We start from the raw sequence: 25,655 nt of genomic DNA, 5'->3' as shown, positions 1-25,655 counted from the left end.
TGTTCCTATTCAAAACAGCAAAACAAGAGGAGCAGACTTTTAAAGGCTTCTTTTCTCTTTCAACTCCAGCTCCACACCCTGATCTAATTGATTTTTAAAAAGTGCATAGCCCATCAATAATGCAGGGAAGAGGGGTGGAGGATATGAAATTTGCCGTATTGTAGATATGGGTGCATTATGCTGAGGACAGGAAAGGAAGCAGGGGCTGGCGCTACCCACTGAGCACCTGGGATGTCCAGGCTGGCAAGCCCTCCCTGAGAAGCTTCTGGGTACTTCTCAGAGGGGAAGTCTAGCAGAGATGTCAGGAGCATGTCATTAGGTCATTCTGTTTTGCTCCCTGGGGTCATACATCAGTCCAGTCAATATTTGAGGGCCTACTATGTGTCAGGAACCATGCTGGGCTCTGCACTCAGGGCTCCTGGTTTGGGAGAATCAGGACAGGGCACAGCATAAAGACTCCAAGTCCCTTGGGGGTTCGGGTTCATCTCCAGAAGTCAATAGGACACCAACCATAAGTTTATTAAGCACCTGGATGGCAATGGAGTTGGGTCCAAACGGGGGCCAGGGAAGAGCTAATGTAGCCCGACTTCTATGACCTTGAGCAGAAGCCTGTGTGCTGAGTCTACAGCTGGTCTCCCAGCCGGAGGCAACGGCCTGCGCAGCCTGGGTGCTCAGGCTTCGTCAGGACAGGGGTTGTGAGGGATGAAGGGTGTGCCCAGTAAGTGCCCGAATGAACAGCAGGGTCAGAAGGCAGCTCCCATTCCTGGATCAGGTTTTTTAAACCCATTTTTATTAGTTAATTGTAAGTAATACAAATATTCCAAAAATATAAACAGACACGTAATGGCGTCCTACATTTCAAGTTTTTGAATACAACAAATTTATCAAACCATGAATCTGTAAGCAAGGTAGTCAGAATCCCATAGCCCAGTCACAGTGGGAAGCAGATCCCCACCCTCCAAATGGTATTGTGAAGGGGAAAGTGGCACGACGTGAACGCGTCCACCTGGGGATAACTCCAGCAAAGCGGCTCCTGGGCCCAGAGGAGGGTCTGCTCCAGGGGCAGGCCAGGCCAGACCTCTGCCTTCCCTCCTCTGCTTAATGCAAAGATTTACCAGCGTTTAAAAAAAAAAAAGACAAAACTAAACCCCCATTTTACAAAAAGTGACCGAGGGACAACAGTGGTAAATAACCAACTGAAGACCTGAAGGGGAAGAGGCTTACCTTGCACAGACACGCAGCCTGGCTGGGCACGGGAGGCAGGACAGCCTTGCCAGGGGGCGGCCCTACTGAACGAGGCCTCGGGAACAGGGTGGGGCAGCAGAATAAAATGGGATCCATTTCCCAGGGAATGACTGCCTTTAAACTTCTCATGCTTTTAGCACAAAGAAGCTTCTGGGCCACTACTAAGAGAGGTGAGTTTATAGACTTACAAAATGGTCAAAATCTTTGGGAGGCAGGAGGGAACTCAATAGAAGGTTCCAGATTAACTGAAGGCCAATTCACTCAACCTCTCTATTGTACGGGACCCGTGGGCCTGCCGAGCGTCCCCTCTACAATGTGCAGAGCAGAAACTCTTACCCGGCCCTTTCCACACTGGTCCTGTGTCCACAGCTCCCCCTATGAGAGGGACACGAACATCAGGCTTTTGATTTAGAAGCCCAATCAGAGAGACACACTGTGTCCCTGAAGAGGCACCTTAAAGAACTGAACCTGGCAGGTGGGCAGATTCCTGGCATGGCTTGAACTGGGGCTGACCAGGCCTGGTGGTCTGTTGCCTCCGGAAGACCAGTCTTAAACGGTAAAGACTGGTGGGAAGCCCTAGAACAGATCCTGGGATGAACTGGCTCTCTCCCAATCTTGCCTTCCTCCAAAATTGAGTCTGGCCTGATTCCTCCAGGGAGCGAGTTTTGCAATCATCCCTTGCTCCTAACACACTGTGAAACTCGAAACCACCAGCAAATAATGACTTCAACTGGCTCTGGTCCACATGGACGGACTCCGTGTTTAGATTTATTTGGCCGAGTTGCTTCTCTGGGGAAGGGAGGAGAGGGGAAGTGGGAATATGGCATTTCTGTTGAGGAACTGCAGGTGGGCAGGGTAGGGTTCTGCCGGGAACGAGGCCTGTGGTGCAGGGCTTCACGCAGAAGCAGCAGGGACACGGTCACCAAGCTATCTGAGCTCTGGTCACGAATCACGCTCGGAGCATTTAGACAAGCCTGATAGAAAAGGGGGTGGCACAGGCTCTTCCTTCACCTGGAAAAACATGACCCAAAGGAAGAGAGAAAGGGTCCTAGGAACTGGATCAGCTTCGAGCCTTATTGCTTAGTCAGTCAGAAAAGCTTGGCTGGGCCTAGACGGCAGAAGATTTGGCCCAGGGGCTAAGCCCTAGGGTCGGGCTTGGGAGAGAGGCCCCTCCGGAAATAGGAGGAAAGAGGCCTAGGGCAGCTCCCACTTTCCTTCAGGAGACGGTGTTCTTGGCTGGCACTGAGCCCTCCTCCCCTACCTGCAGCAGGACCCTGTGGGCACCAAGGAATGACGCTGTGGGAAATGACCACATGGGCCCTGGGGACTCTGTTCCACTTCTGTGACACCAAAGGGAAAGACCAGGCCTTCCAACCTTGGGACAAGGAGGGGAGGTGGCATCATAATGCTAGAGAAAGTGCTCGTCAGCCAGCTGCCACTCAGAACACCGAGCTGCTGCTCCCCCCTGGTTTTCTCAAAACTGGGGACGCTGAAAGATAATGGGGATGAGTCCTGAGTCCTCGCACCTGAAGCAATTTACAAATGATTTGTGACACCTGCCCCCAAGGAAAACAGAGATGGGGACAGGAAGTCCCTCCCTCCAGAGGGGCAGGGTAGAGAGGAGAAAACCCCATGCAGCCCCAGGGAGGCCAAGGCTAAGGCAGTGATGCTGAGGTGGGGCTCCCTTTCGGGGGGCCCTTTGTGCTCCCAATTACAGCAGCACTTCCCCTTTTGTTTTCCATCCTGGGGAAACTTCTGTTTTGTGACTATTTTTTAAAGCATCACTATTGAGAAACTCGGACAGCAGGAGCCACGCAGAGCGCAGGTGTGGAGGGCTCACTCCACCTGTGAGCAGGGGCGGGAGGAATGTGCGTTAGGCTGGCAAACTGATGACGAGAACACCCATTCCCCTCAGCCCAGAAGAAGCAGGAGCGCCTCTGAGGCCCTGGAGAGGAAAAGTGACAGGCAGGCAGGATGAGGGCTGGAGCAGACAGTGCTCTGCACAGGCCAGGCCCTGGGGGAAGACACGAAGCAGGCCCTGCCCAAGAAACAGGAGGGGTGGCACGGAGCGCCCTTCCCGGGCTGTGGACCAAACGTCCTGGCACCAGCACCAGCAGAGAATCCCTGAAGAGCAGACTTAGGGACACGGTCCTGAGCTCAGCTGATCTACAAGCCAAGGGGACACAGACATTTGGGGCTTTCCTCTTCCCTGTACCCCCAGAGCCTCCCACATTCATCTCAGGCCCAGGACGGCAGCTTTGTCAGAAACAAAACAGGCCCAACACTCCCAGTTTAGAAAGAGAATTTTAAAACAGAGTCAAAAGAACGGAAATCAGTTTCTCTTCCAGGGCAGGGAGAAGACCTCCTTCCCCACAGGTTCAAGACTATGGCTAGGTGGTGAGGAAGGCAGGCCGAGCGTCCAAGCCTTGGGGAGACATAGAAGGAGCTCATGCCAGGCACTCTGCTGGAGGCAAGAGCAGCCCTTGGGCCACAGAACTTGATGGCCACTGGGGCTGCCGGTTCTGGAAACAAGCTTTCATCTTCCAGAAATGTCGTCTTTCTGTCTGCAGCAGGTGGCTGGAAAAAGGTTTCAGAAAGGTGTGTGCCTGAGGCACCCAAAGGTAGCCTCTGACCCTTCCTTTCTCCTTGGCATAAGCCTCACAACACTGAGGGAAGGCCATGGGTTTGGCAACGGAGCCTTCAACAGTCTTAATCCCAAAGAGCTCAGGGGCTTTCAGGGTGACTGGAGAGGAAACAGACTAACTTGGGGAGAGTCTCGATCTTTCAGTTTCTCCCCTGTCCTGAAACACTTATATCCCAGGGCCACAGTTCAAGGCAGGACACACACACACACGCAATCTTGGGAACCCAACTCAAGGAGCAGGCCGCTCTGGGTATCATTGGTCTGGTATTGGCCACTCGGCATCTAACCTGTCCTAAAGCTCTTTCCAGTCACTTCTATTTCCAGGCCCCACTGAGTGAGATGCTCCAGCTTCCACTCCGTCAGGCTGATCGTGAAGGCACAGTGTAGGAAAGTCCCCGACTGGGATGGCTGTTGCTTGGGAGCAGGGGAGGCTAAGGGGCCCGCAGCTGCCCGAGGCTGGTGTAGACATCCTCTGCTCCGCTCAACTCCTCAAAGATTGGGATCAGGTTCAGCAACTCAGTGTCTGCCATGTCATCAAACCAAGACTGCACGGGCACCTGGGGCAGGGAAAAGGTGGCATAAATCTCCCGACCGCCAGTTCTTCCCCCCAGGGAAGGCCCAGAGCCTCCTTGTCCCAGAGCCCCCGGAGGCTGGCTGGCTCCACCTCTGGTAACGCCCACGGTTCCACCGCCCACTCCCTCGCCCTCGAGGGGTGGGGACTCCCATGCCCTGCAGTGTGGGCATGTCGGGACCACTCACTGCATTCTCCGGGTGGAAGATGTAGGAAGCAGGCGAGTTGTCCAGAATGAGGGTTTTCCTCAGGTCCCTTCCCAGGCGGCTGAGGTCCTTCACGTAGCAGCCCTGGTGGAACACACAGGACTCACGGAACAGGCGGGCCCGGAACACCCCACACCTGTCCAACAGATCCGTCACGGGGTCGGCATACTGGGAGAAGAGAAGGAGCTTTTGTTTGGAGGCAGTCCTGGCATCCTGTGGACCAGCAAGGAGTTGCTGGACCACCCCTGTGGCAGCCATACCTGCTCCCAGTTCTTTGCTCCCCTCCTGTCCCCAGGTACCTTGGCCAGGCTGGCAGTGAAGAGAACACATTCAAAGAGTTCCCCCATTCGTCGCAGGAACTCATCCACGTAAGGCCTCTTGAGCACATACACCTGAGGGAAAGCAGAAAGGCTTGTCGAAGGCATCCTTGGGAGAGTGAAGCATCGCAGCACTGGTCACGGTCACCACGTACACAGAGCAGCAAGTACATTCAGACCTTACTCTGTCCAGACGCCCGCACCTGAGCCTCTGGGACCACCTGGCTGGAAGCCTTCTCCCACAGACCAGGGCACTAGCATCCCCTTCTCATGAGGCTTCTGCTGGCTCAGTGGTCCCAACCTCGACCCAGCTCAGGAAGAAACGCATACACTCATGTCCCAGGAGCCATCTGCTTTGGGCGGTGAACCATCAGCTGCCTCCAGAAACAAGTAATCAAGAATAGGCCTCACAGATGGAAACAGCCTATCCTGGATTACTTGAATCCAGCCACAGCCTCTATGGGAGTGTCCTGTCCTTGGCTCTGGCAGGACAGTTTGTCCAGGTCACCATCAGGCAAGGTCGTGCCCTCACACAGCCTCTCTGAAATGCACCAAGGAGAAGTGACTCCTTTCCCCCTAGAGGACAGCAGTTGAGACATGCTACAGTGTCTTGCTCCAGAACCCCCACCCATCGTGTCCTCATCCCTGCCTGCTGCCCCTAACCCTCATGTCCACCTTTCACGATCTTGCATGTTTTGGCCTACAAGGTTCATTGGCTGCATGTCCCTCACGGGTCTGTCTTCTATTACTTCCCTGCCTCCAGGCTCTTTCTCTCTTGTCCAGCCTACACAGGTGCTACTGGAACCATTCCTTCAAAGCTCTTTTTATCCATGTCACTCCCTGCTAAACAAGCACATGCCTGCCAAGACTCTCCCCCCCGGAGGTGGCCTGAACTGGCCACCAGTCACAAACCCCTCCTGGCTCTGCTCTAGGCAGCCACAATTCGGCTCCCTTTCAGTTTGCCATTTCTTCAACCTGCAACAAGTTCCTGGGTATTCATCAAGCTTGGCATCTCCTCACCACTCTTTGCTGGAAACTCACCTTCTGTAGGTAGCCCCCCATCTGAGTCTCATCCCTTTGTCATTATTCACGCCTCTTCTGGTTAACCAGGAGTTTACACTGTGTATTTGCCTGTTCAGAAACATGCCTTCGTCTTTCCCTGTGGGTTTTGTACATCTCTATACCCTCAACCAGACTGTACAGTGCTGTTGGGCAGAGGCCAGGCAGTCCAAGGGCCAAGCCTGGTTCCCAGCAGGGGCTGGCACTGGGCCTGGCAGGGCCCCTCAGTTGGGAGGGGGTGGTGTCGGTGAAGAAAGCTTCAACGGACAAGGGATAGCGACGACCGCCTGTGGAAGCCTCAAACCCCTTCCCTGCAAGGAACTCTTCCATTTGACCAGGCCACGCAAACAAGCCATCTGGGCTACCAGGGCATTGTTCCTGACGGTCCTGGACTCCTGGGCCAGCTGGAGGCCTGCTGGCCAAATGTTTTGAGTAAATGGATTTTCACTATCAACACCACACGCCCTTGAACCCTGGACTGAGCAGGTTATGCAGGGCCACAGCCTGATCTTACTGAGAGTCAAGTGCCCTTTGACAGATATGCACCGAGCATTTACTGGGGCAGAATGCAGTGCAGGGACCCCAAGGGAGGGGAGCTGGAGAAAGCCTCCCAGAGGAGATGCCTGGGCTGAAGAGAAAGAAATTCCCTAGCTAGACGGAGTTGGGGGCACAGGGAGGAGAGAAAACAGCTAGTACTGGTTTCCTTGCCTACAAAAGGAAGAGACACCAACTATTCAGAATTAAAGAAAGTGTAACAAATCATGTAACAGCGCTGACCACATGGGGGGGTGATCAGGCAATGACAGCTGTTAGTAAGTAATACTATTTAATTTAAACAGCTTGGCTGCACAGAGATAAAAGGTGGCAGCTAGAAGCGAGACAGAAGCCAAATGTTTTTTTTAAGATGAGAAAGCCTTGACTGTGAAAGGTGCCAATGAAAGAAGAGAGACTGGAGGTACAGGAAGGGATCACTGACGGAACACCAGCCCTGAGGGGGCGGAGGGCCCGGGCTGGGTGCGGCCTGGCAGGTGGCTCACCTGGTGGGTGGTCCCCTCGATCTCCACAGGCACTATGAAGTCGGCGTTGTTGATGGGCTGGAAGGCAGGAAAGGTAACAAGGTCACCTTGGTGGGAAGGAGACAAGAAGCCCCACTGCACCCCAGTCCCTGCCACAGCCACTGCCAAGGCCCCTGGGCGGGATCTCAGCGACTCCAGGAAGCTCCTCCTACCATCCCACTAAGCGGTTCTCACCACAGTGCCTTGAGTGTGACATCTCCTACTGCTGTTCCCTACGCACCCCCCCCCCCCCCGATTCTACCTGAGCTGAGCGAGTTCCAGGGCCTTCTGGAGTCAACAAACATCCTGATAAAGAGGAGAGGAACAGGCTGCAGGGCTGACTCAACCCCGTTAGGCCCGCCCAGGGCACAGTCCCGGCGGCTCTCTGTGCCACAGGACTGCAGGCAGATGCAGCCTGCTGGCAGTGACTGGGGGAGCAGGGGGTCCTACTCAACCTTCTTCAGGGCGGCCTCCGGATATTGTGACGCCAGTGTGGCCAAAACGCTGGAGGCTCTCCTTCTCCTTCTGATCACTCTCCTATCATCAGCTTGAGGCCACCTCATAGCACCTGTCGTCAGGCTCACAAGACAGCCAGAGACAGGTGGGGGAAAGCCTCCTGATGTCAGGTTACCTTAAAGGAGCTATGCACAAGGGTCTCATCCAGGTCAATGACCACGCAGATCCTTCCTTGATCCTCCTCTGTCACCTCTGGGAGCAGGCAGGTCCCCGGGATCTAAAACCAGAGCCAGGCTGCTGAGATCTGCCACCAAGAAAGCCCCAACACTCCCCCAGCAGAACTCCGGGAAGAGCTGGGCTCCTCAGGGAGACAGAAGACCCCCAAGTGCAACCCAGGAGAGGCGCCGCTTGAAGGCTGAGAGAGAGAAAGAAGAGACTGAGTTGGCTCCTTGGCCTCAGCCTCCCTCTGGGCCTACGAAGTGATATGGACATGGAGATGGAGGCCAGGGCTGCTGTGGGAGGGACATCAGCTGTCCCCCCAGAATCGAATGCCCTGCACATAGCGGGCCCTCAGCAAATATGTGGAACAAATGGCTTCTCAGGGCAGGGAGATGGCCAGCCAGGAAAGGGGGGCATCACCCCACAGGGTTAGCAGGGATCACAGGGTCTTGGGCTTCTGAGCACGTACCCCGTCAGATAAACATACCTGATAAAACTGGTACTGGAGACACTGGAGCAGATCCGACTGTGGAAGAGGAGGAGATAGTGAGCCGACCCGCCGCACCTTCCCCAACCCAACCTATCTAGAGGCCACTGCTCCGCCTCAGGCCTGGAGGGTAATTTTCTCCCTAAGACCCCAGCCCCCTGGAGGGTCCTGACATGACAAAAGTGACTTAAGGGCCAGGCAGGAAAGGGGAAAGGCCAGAGCTTCCTTTCCACATTAGGCTGATGATGGATGGAGAAGACAGTGCCCCTGCTCTCGCTGCCACTGCCTCTCAGCTGGACACCGAGGACCAGGAACTCAAGCAGCGGATGCAGGGACGTAGAGGCAGAACCACAATCAAACTCCTCACCACGTGGTGTACCTCTTAGTCCTGGAACTTGGGCTTCTCCTTGAGAACGGGTGTTTTCTTTGCCCTCCTTGGGGGGATACGTGGGGGCCCTGAGCCCCTACAAAACATTAGATGAGCCAACGTGCACCCACACTGTGGGGCCTGAAACGTGAGGGCAGGTGGAGTGCAGAGATCAGAAAGGCTTCCCCTGCCTTTTGCTAATAATAAAAATATTATGGCTGTGAAAAGTAGTTAAGTGTTCTTAACGGAAACCCTGAAGAAAAATTAAAATCCTAGCACTTAGAAAAAAATGTTTTTGCTTTTTTTGTGAGGTAGATCAGCCCTGAGCTAACATCCGTTACCAATCCTCCTCTTTTTGCTGAGGAAGATTGGCCCTGGGCTAACATCCGTGCCCATCTTCCTCTACTTTACATGGGACGCCACCACAGCATGGCCTGACAGGCAGTGCGTTGGTCTGCGTCCAGGATCTGAACCCGCAAACCCTGGGCCACTGAAGCAGAACTTAACCACTACGCCACCAGGCTGGCCCCTGTTTTTGCATTTTTAAATTTAAAAAAAGAAAATGCATTTTAGTGTATTTCCTTCAAGTTTGTTTTAGCAGTCTTTTTTTCCATTATATATAATTTCGCACTCTGCTTTCTGATTTAATGTTGCAATTCAATACTTTTCCATGTTATTGTGAACTCGTTGTAAAAATGAATCGCTCAGTAACACCATCATGTTGTACTTTATTCCCCTATTGGATGCTGAAATGGTTTTTCATTGATGGACATGTCTTTGGCCTGGTTTTCAGAGAGGAAGGACAGCCAGACCTTGGTGTTTCGGAAAGAAGTACCAATGGCATTGGGGGGCAGGAGGATTTTTGGGCTGGGCTGTCCCCACCCTTGAAACACCATACAAGTCTTCTGGTCACTGTGAGGATCAAAGACACCCACACGTTTCCAAACACCTCTCACAGGCACAGGTGAGTGCTGGAAGAGGTTATCAGCAGTCTGGTAGAATTTCAGTTCCCTGGTTCCCCAAAAGTCATGTAGCTTGGAAGGTAGCTTTGCATAGTAAACAACAACAAACACAGGGTTTACAGCCAGAAAGACCTGAGCTGGAACTCTGACACCACCACTTATTAACCATTGCTCTTCAGGGGCTATGTAAACTTTCTGGGTCTCGGTTTCCACGGCTGTAACTGGGAATCCTGGGAATCTCCTCGCAGGGCTGCTATGTGGATCACATGAGACAATATATGCAAAGTGCCTTACACACTTCCTGGAACCTGGAAGGATCTGGACTGCAGGGGCCCCCAGAAACCACAGGGACATCTGGATGGCCCACCTCGCAAATGGGAAGCAAAAGAAAGAAGACGGCCCACCATGGGAAGCACAGAGGAAGGGCCTCCGCTGAGCCAGAGATCTCTGCGACCTCAGGCAAAGCATCCTTGCCCACTTGCCATGGTTGCGGGGCCCCCAGCAGCAGTCCGCTCCTTGCAGGCATCACGCCACCCTAACCCAGCTACCTTGGCAATGGTATTGGCTTCCTCCTTGTACGCAGAGAGCTCAGTGGAGGAGCTTGACTGGCCAACATGCTGGGCACGAAAACAGCAGAAAAGGGCCTTGAAGATGTTCCGTCCACGAGGCTTCTTAGGAGAGGACTTGGAGACCAGGCCTAGAGCGGAGGGAGTGACGAGGTGTTAGCTCCAGGGCGTCTCTGGGCACACGTCCCCCAGGGCCGGTATCCTTCTAGTCTGGAAGCTCCACCAGGGCACCTAGCACGCACTTGGCGAACAACCAAATACAGTCAACAGTGAAGCGTCCATGTTTATTCCAACGCCTTCTCTCTAAAGCAGACACAGCAGCAGGAATCCCCACTGTCTGTGTAGGAAATGAGCTGCAGGGGATCTGCTCTTCATCCATGGCGGAGAAGGGGCACTCAAAGATGGACGAGGTACAGAAGGCAGGTGTCCTGCCACTCAGGGAGCAGCACACACTGAAGGGACCCTCAAAATTAACTCACAAAAACAAAAATCCTCCCTGACACCAGTTCCCAGAAGATGGCCCATCCTAGACAAGAGCCACCTGCGCCTTCAAGGGGGGGGGCGGGGGGGGGGGCGGCGGCGGCACTGCAGCTCTGCTCAGGGCCAGCCTGCCTGGATGCTGGGTCAGTGGCGGCAGAACTGAGCCCAGAGGAGAAAACAGAATAGCCGCGGCCCCGGGGAAGACGTTGTGCTCTTGCTTTGCACCCTTGTCTCCTTCCCACACTCCAAGCACTTTCCTTAACACTCCCTCCCCTCAAAGATGGGAGGCCTGGCCCGATGGATCGTAAACCACATGCAGAGTAACCCCGCGAGACACACATCCAGCATGGGTGCTAGGCAGATGACCCTGCTTCTAGAGCACAGCTGCTTAGTCCGGCCTTGACGACTCAGGCTTCAGAGACACCAAGGCCTGGCCAGGCTGCCCCAGGAAGGCCACGCTGATACAGAAAGCTACGAGCATCATAGGGTCGACCAGAAACAGACTTCAGAATCTCTTCCTCAAGTTCCTTTTGCTTTTAGATGAACTGTTCTGGCAAATGTTGAGCAAGAGGAAGAAGACCAGATGGGAACTGTGGCCAGGAGGTGGCGCCGCACAACCACTGCCAGAATGGTCCTCAGCCACAGGTCTCCTCCCCGAGGCCTGGGGGGAGATGGGCCCTGGATTAAACCCACCCATTCCACTTTAATAAACACTGCAAGTGCCTCTGTCTGTGGGGAAAAAAGGCAAACAGAACGTGGCTCTAGGACAAGTTTCACGGTGCTGTTCCCTTTCGGGAGGGAAGGGGCAGGCAATGTGCTGGGGGCCACCCAGTCTCAGTCCTCAGAGCACCACCCACCGTAGTGGCCCTTTCAGAAGTGGTGATGGGAGAGCCATTTAACATCCAGTTACTGGGCTGCCCGTGCCCTGGAGAGGAGGAGAGAAAACCAAACTATCCCCCAGGACCAAGGGTGAGGAGATGGCCGCTGAGGAGCAGTCAAGTTGCCGTCAGCACGGCCCCAGGACAACCAGCTCTAACTCCCAGAGAGGCCGAGGGCTGCCTGCAGGTGCAGCGGGCGCCCCGGTTGGTGGGGCCAGAGCTCTCTCTCCCTTCCCTCCCTGAGTTAGGCTAGATCTCTTGACACTGCTAGGCCATTAGGAACCTTTTAGAAAATGACCAGGTCTCCCCAGCGATTAGCCTAAAAACCTGGATTTCACTCTCCAGCTCTTGGCCCCGGTGGAAGGACCAAGATTTCCAGGCACTAGGGATTTTGTTGTGAAGAAAGAGGCTGCGCTGGGGACCTCCCCCAAGGCCCCTGCATCAAGGAGACAAAGTTTCGAGCAGAGCCGAGCACCTACAGACAGTGGGATGAGAGGCTCCTTGGACTTGTTCCTACTCTTAAAAATCCAGGCAGAAATTGGACGGGAAGGACGGCTTCTCCACCTGCCTGTATGGCTCACATTCAACTCCAAGCCCAGGGACTCAAGCAGTCGCTGACACAAAGCCCAAGACCAAAGCTGAACCACCGCTTTTCCTTGGTTTATGGTTTCTTCACGCAGAACCACAATCAGAGGCTTAACCCGGGCACCGAGCCTTTCTTAAAAGGCCACACAGCCCGAGCCTTTCCTGAAGAGAGGCCGTCAAGAACGCACTCAGCATCTTAGTGACAGACGCTGTGAAGGCTGAGTAATCCTGAGAGGCAGGGAGGTGAAAGGGGCAGCTGGCTGGGGCCACGGAGAGGCCTCGCTGGGGCCACCACGGGAGGCCCAATAAGCAGAAGCACTTCAGCCTCAGACCGGGGCGGGAGGGGCCTCCTCAGCTTGGTTTGGACTCTGCAGGGGATGAGGGTCTTCTCAAAAACACAATGTGACCAGGCAGCCCCTGGGCCTCAGAGACCACAAACGCCCTGACCTTGGGGGCAGGCGCTCAAAGCAGAGCACAGAGCAGCGGTGCCTGGGGAGCGTACCCCAGACCCACAACAGCAAGGTCAATACTGCAGATGTCCCTCACGACCCCCTCCCCTGCTGGGGCCCCACTTCTCTCAATCCTTCTCCTGGCTGTCTGTCCTTATCTTTACAAACACTGCCCCTGAGAATCTATCAGGGCCTCTTCAGCCTCCCCTCAACATGGCTGCCTCCTGACGGGGCCTCAGCCAGGGACATTCATCAGCCTCCAGCCTTCTGCAGAGCAGCTGCTCAGGAACCTTGGCTGGCTGAGCGAATGACTCTGGGGGCATCCACAGCCTCTATCACTTCTAGAGCCAAGACCTGTGAAGGCTTCACTGGTTTACAACAGCCCAGAAGAGACAGAAACAGAAAGGACTCCTTTATGTGAGGAGGAGGTGGGCTCTGAAGGAGCTGTGCACCTGAGGCAAGCCACTTAGTCCTTCTGGGCCTCAGTGGCGTTGACTGAGCACCAATGATGTGCCAGGCCTGTGTTAAGACTTGACATCACTTCATTTAATTCTCACTACAAACCCGTTTGTAGGCACTAATACCCCATTTTACAGAAGGGAAACTGAAGCACAGAGAGATTAACTAACCAGCTGGAGATTACACAGGTAGTATCACAGCAGAGCCAGGATCTGAACCCAGATCTGCCTGAACCCACAGCCAGGGCTCTTAACCACTGCCCCCTGGGGGCCCCAAGAGCTCAGGGGCATCGTGTGCGTCCCCTCCTACAACAACTGGGAGGTTGTGGGCACTCTCTAGGTCTCTTAGAACGTCTGCTCTACTCCTGTCTAGGCTGGGCTGGTCAAGGATCAGTTTGGGGTCTGGCCTCTCTTCTTTGCTGTCCTCTTGCACAGCCCATGAAAGGTGCAAGGGGCAAAACAGTACGAGGCCCTGGAACTCCACTCCAGGACTCGCTGTACTCCCACCCCAGCCCTGAACCTGCTCTGACCAGCAGCTACCTCTGGAAGATCAAGAGGACAATGGGAGACGGGGAGAAGCTGGAGCCAGGAGCTTTGGTCCAAGACCCGCTTTGTTCAGTGGGTTTAAGGGTGAGGGAGAACACACACCAGAGTGGGATCTGAAACTGGTGTCAAAGAGCCTTTCAAAGGGTTCCTTTCAGCCAGCGCTCAGCATTGTGTCCCTGACAGCCAGGTGCAGGCACCCCTCCCCCCCACCCCTGTGTGTGATGGGTAAGGGCACTGGCCCCCTCCCCAGGAGAGGAACACCGGGCACAGGAGGATTTGCAGGCCTGTGGGCATTTCATGGCAAAGTTTCCCCATGAGGGAGGGCAGGATTCCAGTGGGCGCCATGAAGCCCATAACTGGTCACTCGCACTCCTTCCTCCTCCATGGGCTACCTGCTTTGTGGCCCCCAGCCTTCCCCTCCTGCCCAGCTGCTGACGTACATCTGCTCTCCCTGCTCTAAACATCTGGTTTGGGGCTGGACGTCAAGATGACCAGTGCAGACCTAACGGGGGAGCTTGGGCTTAAAAAGGCAGTGTGCAGCTGGTCGAGAGCAAGGAAGCCAGGCAACCCCGCCCCCAGCTCCCCGCTTCCTCCTGAGGCAGGGTACAAAGGGGAGGATACGGGAGGTGTTTCCCATCTCTGAGGCTCACCTGGGCTGGGGCACGGCTCTGCCAGTTACTGACTCAGCTACACAGCCTCCTTGAGCCTTAGTTTCCTCATCCATTAACTGGGAGAACAGCAAGACCTCACTCCTGACTGAAAGGATCAACAAACATACTGTTCGCACAGAGATGCACTGTGCAAACGAAAGCTGAATGCTGCGCTTGTTTTAGTTAATTATCTAAGGGGAGATGACCACTACTTGGCAACACTGTGGGCCTTATTCCAGGAGGCCAGCAACAGGAGGTCAGGAGCCTCACCTCCAGCATGTGGCTGAAGCTCAAGAAAAGATGAGAGAAAGGCGCCAGAGGAACTCTGATCATGAACAGGTTCCAAAAAGTCAAGACATCCCCTACACCTTCTCCCAAATCCACTACAGAAGTTGTTTTCCAGTTTGCAAACTCCCCATCTGGTATTCTGCAAATAACAGGAGAGCAGGTGAGGCTGTTCCACTCGAGATCAACAATGCCCTCTCCCTGTGTCCACCACCACTGCCCCCTCGAAGCACCAGATGGGGACACTATTCGTCTCTGCCTCTTAAGAAGCTTGTGCATGTACAGGCATCTGTACACAGACACACATAGACGAAGACTGGCTTTGCCAGGACAACACTATTTTTAACCTTCTTCTGAAGGTCAGATTCAGATATTAGCGTTGCCAACAACACAGCTTCGTGTCCCAGCAAAGGAACCCCTCGTACACCCGCCTGGGGTTTGGCAGAAGGCAAGCTCTCAGGCTATTGGATTTTAACAAGCCGTAGAAGGATGCTTTCTTGGTTTATCCCTCAAAAGTACTTCCTTCTACACCATCTCCCATCCCCCCCCAGCAAAGGATTTAGTCCAGCTATCACTATAAAATGGCCTCTCTGAGGGGCCTCCCTCCCCTTAGCTATTGGAGGAAGGAGAGTATTTGGAGCATTTCCGGCCCTTGCTGGCCAGCTGCCTGGGCCCTGCAGCCAAGACACATCTGATTGGGGCTCCCCATGGAGAGGAGTCCTCCCAGGGCCTCAGGAAGGGGCATCTGTGCCTTGGCTAAGGACTGGCCCTAAAGTGCCAGGTGGACGGAAGGGCTCTTGGACCAGCAGGTGAGTTGGCAGGGGGACAAGAGGGTGAGAGATGCCTAAACATCCCCCACACAGAAAAGACAAGAAACAACGTGGATGGTATACCAGTTTCCACAATGCCCAACTGCCGACACCGTTCTCTTTGGGTGACAAGGTGGGCAGGGCCTCACCCAGCTCAGCGCTACCTCCCAAGTACCAAAGAGCAGCTGTGAACCTGCTGGCATGGACTTTTTAAAAGTAGTTTTAGCCACACTTTGGCTCACACAGCATGTTCTACACCGGTGCTCTGCCTGTGGCCAGCACCCGGGCCATCCTACCTACACACGTGTCTCCATTAGTTCCCCCTCTCTGGGCAGGAGGGCTCCCTACATCACTCTCTCTCTTCTTTCTAAGAAAGGAGGACTTCTTTCAGTCCTGGCTCCTTAATGCCACCTGTGGGGTGGGGATCACAGGTCACTTACTACCTTGCCTCCTGCCTTTTCCCTGCCCCCTTCCGCAATCTGGTCACTGATCTCAACATAGGACCTTGACTTCAGGGACTTTCCCTTAAGAAGGACTCGGCTTTGGGAGCAGGGGATTCCTGGCAACTTCTAAAATAGGATCAAGATACTCTATCAATTTCAGAATCAGCCTTTAAAAGAGATATTGTCAAAACCCCCTCCTGGGCAGCTCTAACATACTTTATTTATTTTTTCTCCCCCAAAGCCCCAGGAGATAGCTGTATGTCATAGCTGTACATCCTTCTAGTTGCTGTATGTGGGACGCGGCCTCAGCATGGCGGAGAAGCGGTGCGTAGGTGCGCGCCCAGGATCCGAACCCGGGCCACCAGTAGCGGAGTGCGCGCACTTAACCGCTAAGCCAAGGGGCCGGCCCCTAACATACTTTAGAAACACGCTGGGGTGGGGGTGGGGTTCCCAGAAGAAGTGTCAGCAGCAGACTCAGCCTCAGCCCCAGGCCCCCAGGCCAGAGGGCTCCTGGTGGATGTCAGGAAGTGGTCTGACAGCCCAGAGCGGCAGCAGGGACAGACCTGAGACACCACCCTCATCAGGAGCCTGGCCCCACGCAGCCCCAGCTAGGGCAGAGACGGCATTGTGGGGACCAGAAACCACACTTGCCCACCTTAAGCCTCCCTCTCCCCTGAGGAGGTGCTGAGCAGCCCCCGGTGGGAGGCTAGCAGGCTGAGAGAAACCTGCCAAGCAGGACACCAACACCCTCTTTGTGGCTGCTTTAGCCCCTGCGTCGGCTCTCGCCTCGATTCCTGGAATGCTTAGATTTGGTGGAAGACCATGGAGAATCCAGCGCCTCTTCCCCCTGAGCTATGGAAGCCCGCGTTAGGTGACACACGAGAGTGAGATGGAGTAAGAGGAGCGAGGGCACAGGCCAAGGCCAGGGACCCTCAACTGTCTCTCCTCTGACCAGAGAACAGAGTGGTCATACAAGAGGCCACGGACTTGAGTTTGAACCCTGCTCTGCCACACATCAAGCGTGTGGCCTTGGGCCTCAGTTTCTGCACCTGTAAAATGGGAAGGCTAACGTTACCTATTTCATAGAGCTATGAGAACTACAAGGCGCTCAGGGTGTGTCCTGGCCCTAGTGAACGCTGAGCCAGTGTCAGCTGCTGGTATTTACGGACAAGGCGCTCTCATCCTTTATCTCAGTCTCCATCTCACGGCTCACACTGAAGGAGACCACAGAGGTTTCATCCAGAGGTCACACAGAGGGAGTAGCAGGGCCAGGCCTGGGAAATGGCTTTTTCCGGGACGCCACAAAAACCAATCACAGTCTCACACATACATACACACTCACGCTCATTAAGGTTGGCCAACCAGTTCCTTCCTTCCTTCCTCTCATGGCTGGCCTCTGCAGAAGGTCTGGAAGGAGTCTGCCAGGGAAGGACTGCCAAGAAGCCTGTCCTACCTCCCGGGACACCTCACCTGCTCCTCCACACCCCTCGGCTTCACCTGGGACAGCCAACCAGCCCGGGTGTGTCCACCTGTGAGAGCACTGAGCCAGAAGTCGGGAAAGCTGGCTCTTCCCCACGTCAGCCTCTCAAAAGCTTTGTGGTCTTGACTAAAGTACAACTTCTCTGGGGGTCAGTTTCCTCGCAGGTCAATCGAGACAGGTCCGTGGCCCCTACACTCCATGGCCCCTTACAAGGTGGCTTCCGATCACCTGAAGCTTGAACTCAAAGGCACTCTCAAGAGCGGGATGCACAGTGCAAACGCGAGGCGGTGTGGGTCACGGTGAAGGCTTGACTCCGAGCCCACGCTCCCCCGGACAAGGTGCTTTGAGTCCCTCAGCAGAGGTCTCCTTACCTGCCAGGTGGGGACAATTCCTACCTCACCAGGTCAGTGTGAGGATTAAGTGAGACACTAGATACACAATGCTAGGAACAGTGCCTGGCCCACGGTCAGTGCTCTATAAATACTGTCTGTGATCGCCACTGTCCGTTCACACTCAGCAAACTTCAGGACTCCCCTTTAGGAGTCAGAGGACCTTTAATAAACAGCAACACTGGATCCCTCCAGGGCACTCTTCCTGCTCGGGGCTAAACAGGCAGTTGGGGCCACTGCTGTGCTTACCTGGCTCTTCTCCAGGGACACCTGTCAGAATCACAGGGGGCATTTGGAACACACGCGTGCCCGGCCCACCTGCTCATGCTCAGGTTCAGAAGGACTCAGGTGGGGTCTGTATTTTTAGTAAGCATCCCAGGAGATTCTGATTTGTGCCCCTGGCTGAGGGCCAACGTCTAAAGGTTGCCAGTGGTCCTTGACTAACCCTTCCGGGACCTGAGGCTGATTCATCCGGAGTCCCCTGGGCCCCTCCCCCACCACATCTCACTGGCTCAGTGTCTGCAGGTCTCAGTAGACTTGGGCCCCAGGGTCTGCTTCTCCTTTCAAGGGCACTTACTCTATCCTATCATCCAGTCAAAAGACCCAAGCCTGCTGTCTCTTCCTGCGGGTCTCTTTCCTCTGAAGGAGAGGCCCTAGCCCCTTTCTGCTATGGAAATAGAAGGGCTGGGATCCACCAGCCTCCAGCCTGGGCGTTTTCACAGGCCTGTGTTATGCGATTTGAGCCTTCCCACGAGTCTGCCTGGCTCTCACTGGGGTTGAGGCCACGTTTGTTCCCTGAGAACAGTGCGGGTGGGACAGAGCAAATTCTACAGAATGCAAAAGCCATTCATACGTCAAGAGATAAAAGAAGGTATACAATAAAAAGAGAATAACAGCCAAGCCTGATTTGTGGGGAGGACTAGGAGTACTTGGAAGGGAAAGCAATGTCAGGAGGTCCACTCAGAGATCAGGTTCAAGGCTAACCCCTAGAATAGCTGACAAATAAAACAGGACATGCGCACCTCCTGCCTAGAGGGAGGCTGCGTGCTGGCTGGAAGACCCTCTGCAATAATAGCGCTGGTACAGGCCCTCAGACCCGAAGACTGGACACTTGGCCGGACAAAGAAACGCTGTTCTTGGTGGCCTCTGGTCCAGAGGCTTCCAGTTCTAAGGCAACTTCTCCACTTTGATTTCTACTAGTTCCTTCATAGATTTGCACGTTAATGAGATCATCTGCATCGCAGCTGAATTATTCCTCCATTTCAGGAGAGGGCGGGAATCCTGTTAGGGCCACACCCAATCCCACGTCCCCAAGACAAGTGAGTAACTTCTGTGCTTCCCAAGCTGGCCGGCCTGAGGCAGGATGAAAAGCAGTAGAGCGCTGCTTTTGTGCTTTCTCAGTGTTGTAGCCCAAAACCACAGCAGCAGGTACATGGCTTAAGAACATCTATTTCTCTTCAAAACCCCAGTGTCTTTTTTCTCTCCTTGTTACTAGAAGTCCCTAAAAGAAATCTGAATCTCACTGGGTTCATTAACTCTCAAAGCAAACGCAGACGGTAAGAGACTGCAGCACGCGGTTGTCTCAAGCCTTCGTTATATCCCTTTCTGAGAGGCCGAGCAACTGCTCCGAAGGTTTAGACTTCAGAGACTCTTCGGAGGAGGTGCATGGTGCCCTGGCCTCCTCCCCCTCCAGATGCCCAGGCGCCAGGCAGGACGGCAAAAGCCCCAAGGCACGTGCTACTTGAATTAGTGCAGCTAAAACCCAAGCCCAAGTCACACACAAAGAAGGCTGTGCAGCAAGGCGGTGCGTGAGCCTCGGAGGCTGATCCTTCCAGAAGGCCCAAGCCCCCACATCAGAGTCCCCTCTGACCCCCGGCCACCTGTCTAACAATAAAACCCACATGATTGTGTGCTGTTCGCACTGTGTCGTTGGGGGAGTGGAGGAGGAACAGAGTGGTCTGGCCATGTGAAAAGCAAGGCCATTAACATTCATCAATTACCTACTTGCACCAGGCAGCAGAGAAGTGTAGATATCAACATTCCCATTTTACAGATAAGTCACTCAGAACACTAAGGTGATCTGTCAGGTCTCTTTGGGAATAGGGAAAGCAGGGATTTGTACCCAGGCCTGAAGCAACCAATTCTGCTCCTGGAACAATCCCTTGAAGTAACAATGAACACTTTAACTGCTGCCCCTGCCTCCCCACCCCCACCCCAAGAACTAAACTTCCCAAGATGGGCATAAAAGACAATACTCCAAATTACCCAAAACAGAGCAGCAAGAAAGTTGAGGGAGAGGAAGGAATATATATTTGTATATAAATATGCATATATTTACATATCATCTTTCTCTCCCATACTGAGTCACGAACACCGCTATTAATTAATTCTCCATAGAGAGACTGGGAGCATCATTCACCTCAGCTAGAGATATGACTTCTACAGTAGTTACCATTTTAACAATGTCCATTATGATAAAGGATTGGGAAGGTCCCACAGAGAGGATGAAATGGGACCTCTCAACCACCCAATTTCTTTAAGACCCCCATAGCTGAGAAGGGAGACAGGAGACAGGAACACCACCACCTCTGCCATCTCCAGAGTTTTTCAAGGCAATTCCTAAGTTCTGCTCAGTTGAAAACTGCAAGTCCAACTCAGCAGCAGAACTGCAAACTCCCAGCCTCAGGAGGTCAGGCCTTTACAAACTTTGTTGCTGAGTTAGCAGCAATCCCTTGGCGTCCTTGGGGAGGGAGCAAACACAAGCCTAAGTCACCACACAGGCTCCTACCCCACTCCTAGATGGGGGAAACTCCAGAGGGGACACAGGGGTGAGCCTCGCAGCCACAGAGGCCACAACGCAGACTGGGCCAGGAGGGGAGAGGAGCCCGTGGGGCAGGAGGAGTCGGCTATAAACACGCCCCCCGGGACATACACAGCGCAAGCTAAGGAAGAAAGCACCGACAAGACTCCTGCTAAGCTGTTCAAGTCAAGGGCCTAGCTACAACCATAGTGAAAGGTGTGTGGGCTTTTTCATGAGAGAATGAAGCAGAATTTCTCCCTTACAGGGAGAAAGCAAGAGCCAGAAAAACTTGCCACCATCCTAATTCTTATTAGGGATGGTCAGCTACCAGAACGTGCTCAGTTCCACATGGGAGATGACAACCCAAAGCTTCCTCCTCTCCCTGGAAGGAAGGGGCATCAAGTCTCCCAGCAATCAAAAAAGGCCTTGATTTCCCCAAAGGGCCCTTAGGTGGCTGGGAGCTCTGGAAGAGGCTGCCTCCTCTCTCATTTCACGCTGGGAGCTTCAGGGTGGACCTGTTTCCTGGGCTCTCCCCCATCCAACCCCAAAGCCCAAGGCACCACCTCCCACAACAGGGCAACACCCTCAGATGGCGCTGCAAGAACTGGCCATTCTCTGGCCAGACTGGTGTTAACTTTTCTTTTTACTCTTGATATTACACACAACCCCGTCCTTGCTGTACCAGGAAGCCATCTCACCCATCTGTCTGGGAAGATGATCCAATTTGGGTCCCTTTATCATCAATGCTTTCAGCAACTTTGTTCTACTTCCCTACTCTAATTACTTTTGAGTCACCAACACAACCAGCCAGTCTTAAAGCTCCGAGAACAGAATGCTAAAGGAGAAAAAAACTTGCAATGGTAAACAACTTCACTCAAAAACCACCAGAACTAGGACCAATTTGTTTCTTTCTAGAAATTTACTTATTAATAAACTGCCTCACACTCCTTCCCCTTTTCCAAAAGGAGGCAGGACCTAGAGACAGGACACTGCGGAGAGGGGAGAGGGCAAGGAACTCCTAAAGGAGCTAATTAAAACATCTGCTCCTCACCCCCCACTTTTTTTTTTTAAGATGCAGCATTTGTTTAAAGATGCAGGAAAGTTAGCTTGCTGGTTGCTGGATGCCCAGGCAGTGCAGGAAGAAAGTATGTCGTCGCTGGAATGCAATCAAATTACATGGGGGAGAGACAGACCCATGGCTGCTGGCTTGAAAATGCAGATCCTTCAGGAATAAGTTTAAAGGACAAACCACACAAAAAAAGAAAACGAAAACCGAAACTCCAAGAAGATCCAACCAACATCAGCAACGGAACACTGTTAGGAAGCCAGCTGCTTTGCTCTCTGCTGTCATCTATTTTGTTCCGCGCCATGCACCCTGGTGGATGCAACTTCCAGCTCTGATTTGTAAGATGCCCCTTAAGCAGACCAGCTTTCCTTCCCTCCTGGGGTGGTCCCTTCACCCAGAAGGCACCCTCCTGAGCCCCTACAGGAGGAGAGGACCCGAGTGGGGAAGCACAGGGTTGTTCTCCTTTCTCACCAACACTGCCCCCTCTGGAATCCTCCCATACAAATTTCTTCACCTCCTGCTAGTTCTCGGTCCTTTCTTGGGATGAGGATGGGACCAGAGCGTTTAGCGTCAGGAGTGAAGTTATCAACACAGAAAGCCTCCCCCTTCAGCCCTTGGCACAGCTGAGCAGCCGGGGTGACGGTGCAGCCTAGGTCACCACCTGGTTAGTGATGCAGTCAGGAGAGCGGAGAATCAGGTTTTTGAAGGAGTTGGGATCTGGGCAGGCAAGGCTGTACCCCTCCTTAGAGCAGGCTTACTGAATGAAGGGCCAGACACGCTTAAAGCACACACTGCCCCCAGCCCAATTTCTTTGCCCCTAGGGAAGTGGGGGGAGCTCCTTGGGACCGTGAACCCCAAGAATAAGTGATCTGCTGACTAACATTGCCAAACAGGGGGATGTGGGACGACACCAAGGCCCCGCAGCTAGGCCCGCACCAGGCTCTAGGTTTCAGTAAGTTCAACAGCAGCACTGGCCCTTCATGCCCGGTTCTGGGGGGTCGGGGGAAGGGCCGGAACGCTCTGAATCTGGTCCCAAGAGCGTGCTCTCCCCAGCTCAGAGCCCGGTGGCCCCAGTCCGGGAAGTTCTTTAGAAAAATCGACGCTGGTCCTCACTCCCCGCGGAAATTCTTTCCGCTATTTTAGACTCATTCCTCATTCCTCAAGGCCCGAAAGGGAATGTGGGGGAGGGGGAGAGTTTCGGGGCCTCCACCGGGACCAAACTCCGCGAGCGCCCCCCGCGGGCCCCGCCTCGGCCTCCCCCGCGCGTCCCCAAACCCACCCCGGAGAGGGCCCGCGATCCCCTCGGTGTCCACCTGACCCTCGGCAGGCAGGGGCCCCGAGCCGCTGCCCACGGAGAACTCGCACTTTTCCGCTGCGCGATTCAGGAACACGCCGGGTCTGCTGCCATCCGGCGAATTATGTAACCAGGGACACGGCTCCCGGGCCAAACAAACGCGCTGTGTGCGCGCGGGGCCGCGGGGGCCGCGCCGGGAGGGGGCTCCAGCCCGCCGGGGGTCGCGCCGGTGTGCTCGGCGACAGCGGCGGGGGCGGCTTTCCCGGCGGGAGCCCCGCGCCGCCGAGGTCCGGTCCCGGCCCAGCGCAGGGCCGCGGGCCGCCAGCTCCGGCGGCCAGGGCTCGGCCCCTCCCCCACCGCGGCCGCCCCCGCCTCCGGGCGGTGAACTTGGTCCCAAGTCCCGCTGGACGCCGTCACTGCCCGCCGCCTGAGCGACCGCGGGCCCGGGGGGCCCTGGGAAGTGCTGGACACCAGTCCCGGCTCCATTCCAGCTCGAGACCCCTCTGTCCCCCTCCCCGCGGTCCTGGGGCAGCCGCGCGCCGCGGTGCGGGAAAGTGACGACCCCACCCCCCAACTCGGGAAGGGACGGACGCGGGTGGACTCGCGCTTCGAGCGCCACCCCTCCGTCTCTCTGTCCGGGGGGAAGGGGTGCAGGATGGGCTGACAGCTGCGCGATGACGCCCCTCCCCCTCGCGCGCCCGGAGCAAGGGCCCCGCGCAGCCCCCACGGGGGTCTGAGCGCGGAACGGGACGCGGGGGCGGAGGGACTAGGGGGTCCGGTCGGCATCGTCCGCTCTGAGCCCCGGGAGGTCAAGGAGCCGGGACTCGGGTTCAGGGCTCTGCTAGCCCCCTCCCCGCTCGGGGGCGACGCAAAGTTTTGGGAAGTTGCCGCCCCTACCTTGCTTGGTGAGCACCAGGGCGTCTTCCCTCCGCGCCTGGGTGATGATGGAGCCGTGTTCCATCTAACAATCCCGCGGGCCCGGGCTGGCTGGGCGGGAGGACCGGCGGGCGCGCAGGCTGGGCTGGGCTGGGCTAGGGGGCCTGGGCGGGGGCCCGCTCCGGCTCCCGAGACTCCGACTCCCACAGCCGTTCACATCCCTGCTCTCGTTCCCTCCCTGGGCCGGTAAGGGAGGCGCCCTGTACGGAGCGCGGGCGGCCCGGGCAGCGGCTCCCCCGGGTGCCCCCGGCCCCGATCCCCCGGCGGCAGCTCCGGGCTCCTCAGTTTGGGTCCAACATGGAGAATCCGGAGCGAAAACAAGAGGAGGAAATGGGACACGGGGCGGTTTCCAGGCTCCCCCCTCCCCTCCGTACTCCAGATAAACAACCCGCGGCTGCAGCGCCCACCCCCGCGCGCCTCGCGGCTCTAGACCCGGCCTCTCCACGGCCTGCCGGCGCCTCCCGCTCCGGCGCACCGTCCTAGGCCCCGGGACCCTCCACCTGTGAGCGCCCGGGGCTGCGGAACATCCGGAGCTTTGCTATTTTGTTACAGAGAAAGCGAATCCCCGAGGGGGGTGGGGTGGCGGGCGGGCAGGCTGGCGGGGGAGACTTGAAACCGCTCCGGCGCTCCGATTGGCCCGCTCGGAAAAAGGGGGCGTGGCCCCTTCTTACTATGCGGTGCGAGGACCCAACAACATTCCAGTCGCTGCGGCCACGCCCCCGGGCCACTCCCCCTAGCCCGGCTGCGGCCTCCCAGTCTCCTCGGCCACACCCCCTTCCCAACTACTTAAAAGGACACTCCAAAGCTCACGTTTCCCTACTCGGTGCTGGGGTTCCTGTCTCTGAGACTCTACTCGGGTAAGGTGGACTGGTTCCGCCCTTCGGGTAACCAGGGCAAGCCGCGAAGCCTAACCCAGGTCGGGCCAGGATGGGAGGGTGCAGGGCAGTTTTCTTCCTGCTTGGGCTTCCAATCGTAGACCCAGTGTTTCATATAGAACAGTACAACCATCGAATCTCGACAGGGATGTGTGTGTAGGTGGTCTCAGAACTCGAGAGAATCGAAGCTGGAACTGACCTTCGGACGATCTGACCCCCATCCTTCAAATGAGACATGAAGCGCAGGACTTTGCTCAAAGCCAATCACTTATTCCCATTCAGGGCTTCCCCCTTCTTCCCTTCCTTCCACCCTAACCCTGCCCACTTCGTTACCCCCATAGTCCCAGCTCAGTTTAGATGGATAGAGGTCTCTAAGGGAAGAGCTTCAGCTCTGTGGACTGTTGCTGCTCCCTCCTTGCTCTTGGGCCCCAGGCACCCTCCCCTGGCTCCTGGACTCTCATGAGCCTCCTGCTCAAGGCTGTAGGTGAAGGATGTACGTTTGTTCCCAAGAAGTGGGAGCTCCAGAAAGGCAAATTTCAGCTCAATTTCAGGTCTTTTCCAGCTACATCTGTCCACAAGTGAGTGGCTGCCTTGGGAGGAAGGGAGCTGTTCAAGGCCGGCAAGAGTGATGCAGAGTGCAATTGCACTGGGTGACTTCTGAGCTACTTCCAACCCTCACCGTCTATGATTCAATGGAACTCACCCGGCCCAGGAAGGGGCTTCCAGAAAGGTGAAGACTTCTCTGGTCCCTAGTGGGTGGAGGCAGCTAATGGCATTCTTGCTGCAGTTCCCAATGACCAACATGCACCAGGTCTCACGGGGGGTCAGGGGATAGGTAGGTCACATCTGAACTGGCCAGGTAGTATCCAACACCTGCTCCCCATGGTCCCTCCCCATGAGGACAGGTGAGGTGATGTGCGTGCCTGTGTGCCTTAACAGTGCTCATGCTTGCCTGCTCCTTCTGTTCCTACACATACAGACACAAAACCTTTTTATATAACACCATTTTAATGGAAATGCTGTTTTTCCAAAATGAAAGTAAGTGTTACAGAAGATCTGAATGATGCTTACATAACTT

At 55.3% G+C, this 25,655-nt stretch overlaps 1 protein-coding gene across 1 annotated transcript; it reads right to left on the bottom strand.

Moving 5' to 3' along the window:
* Positions 1-768: 768 nt before the first annotated feature.
* CTDSP2 (CTD small phosphatase 2) lies at positions 769-24,075 on the bottom strand. Its single transcript, XM_004429350.3, has 8 exons — positions 23,664-24,075; positions 10,137-10,285; positions 8,260-8,298; positions 7,729-7,830; positions 7,080-7,136; positions 4,966-5,058; positions 4,649-4,834; positions 769-4,446 (listed from the first exon to the last, which is right to left on the bottom strand). The coding sequence occupies exons 1-8, from the start codon at positions 23,725-23,727 to the stop codon at positions 4,321-4,323; spliced, it is 816 nt and encodes a 271-aa protein (XP_004429407.1). The 5' UTR covers positions 23,728-24,075; the 3' UTR covers positions 769-4,320.
* Between the last annotated feature and the right edge of the window lie 1,580 nt (positions 24,076-25,655).

This window comes from Ceratotherium simum, chromosome 17 (assembly GCF_057802395.1).
Source record: "Ceratotherium simum simum isolate JZ-2026a chromosome 17, ASM5780239v1, whole genome shotgun sequence".
Taxonomy (NCBI): domain Eukaryota; kingdom Metazoa; phylum Chordata; class Mammalia; order Perissodactyla; family Rhinocerotidae; genus Ceratotherium; species Ceratotherium simum.
Note: the sequence above shows the minus strand (reverse complement) of the source record. Positions and strands in the feature narration are given on the sequence as shown.

Bases quoted from the DNA above. Each gene is read 5' to 3' on its own strand.
- CTDSP2 (XM_004429350.3), bottom strand. From the start codon at position 23,727: ATGGAACACGGCTCCATCATCACCCAGGCGCGGAGGGAAGACGCCCTG. The intron at 7,831-8,259 runs GTATGTTTATCT...CTCTGGTTTTAG, and splicing joins TCCAGTACCAGTTTTATCAG to ATCCCGGGGACCTGCCTGCT. The intron at 5,059-7,079 runs GTGAGCCACCTG...GCTTTCCCTCAG, and splicing joins TCGAGGGGACCACCCACCAG to GTGTATGTGCTCAAGAGGCC.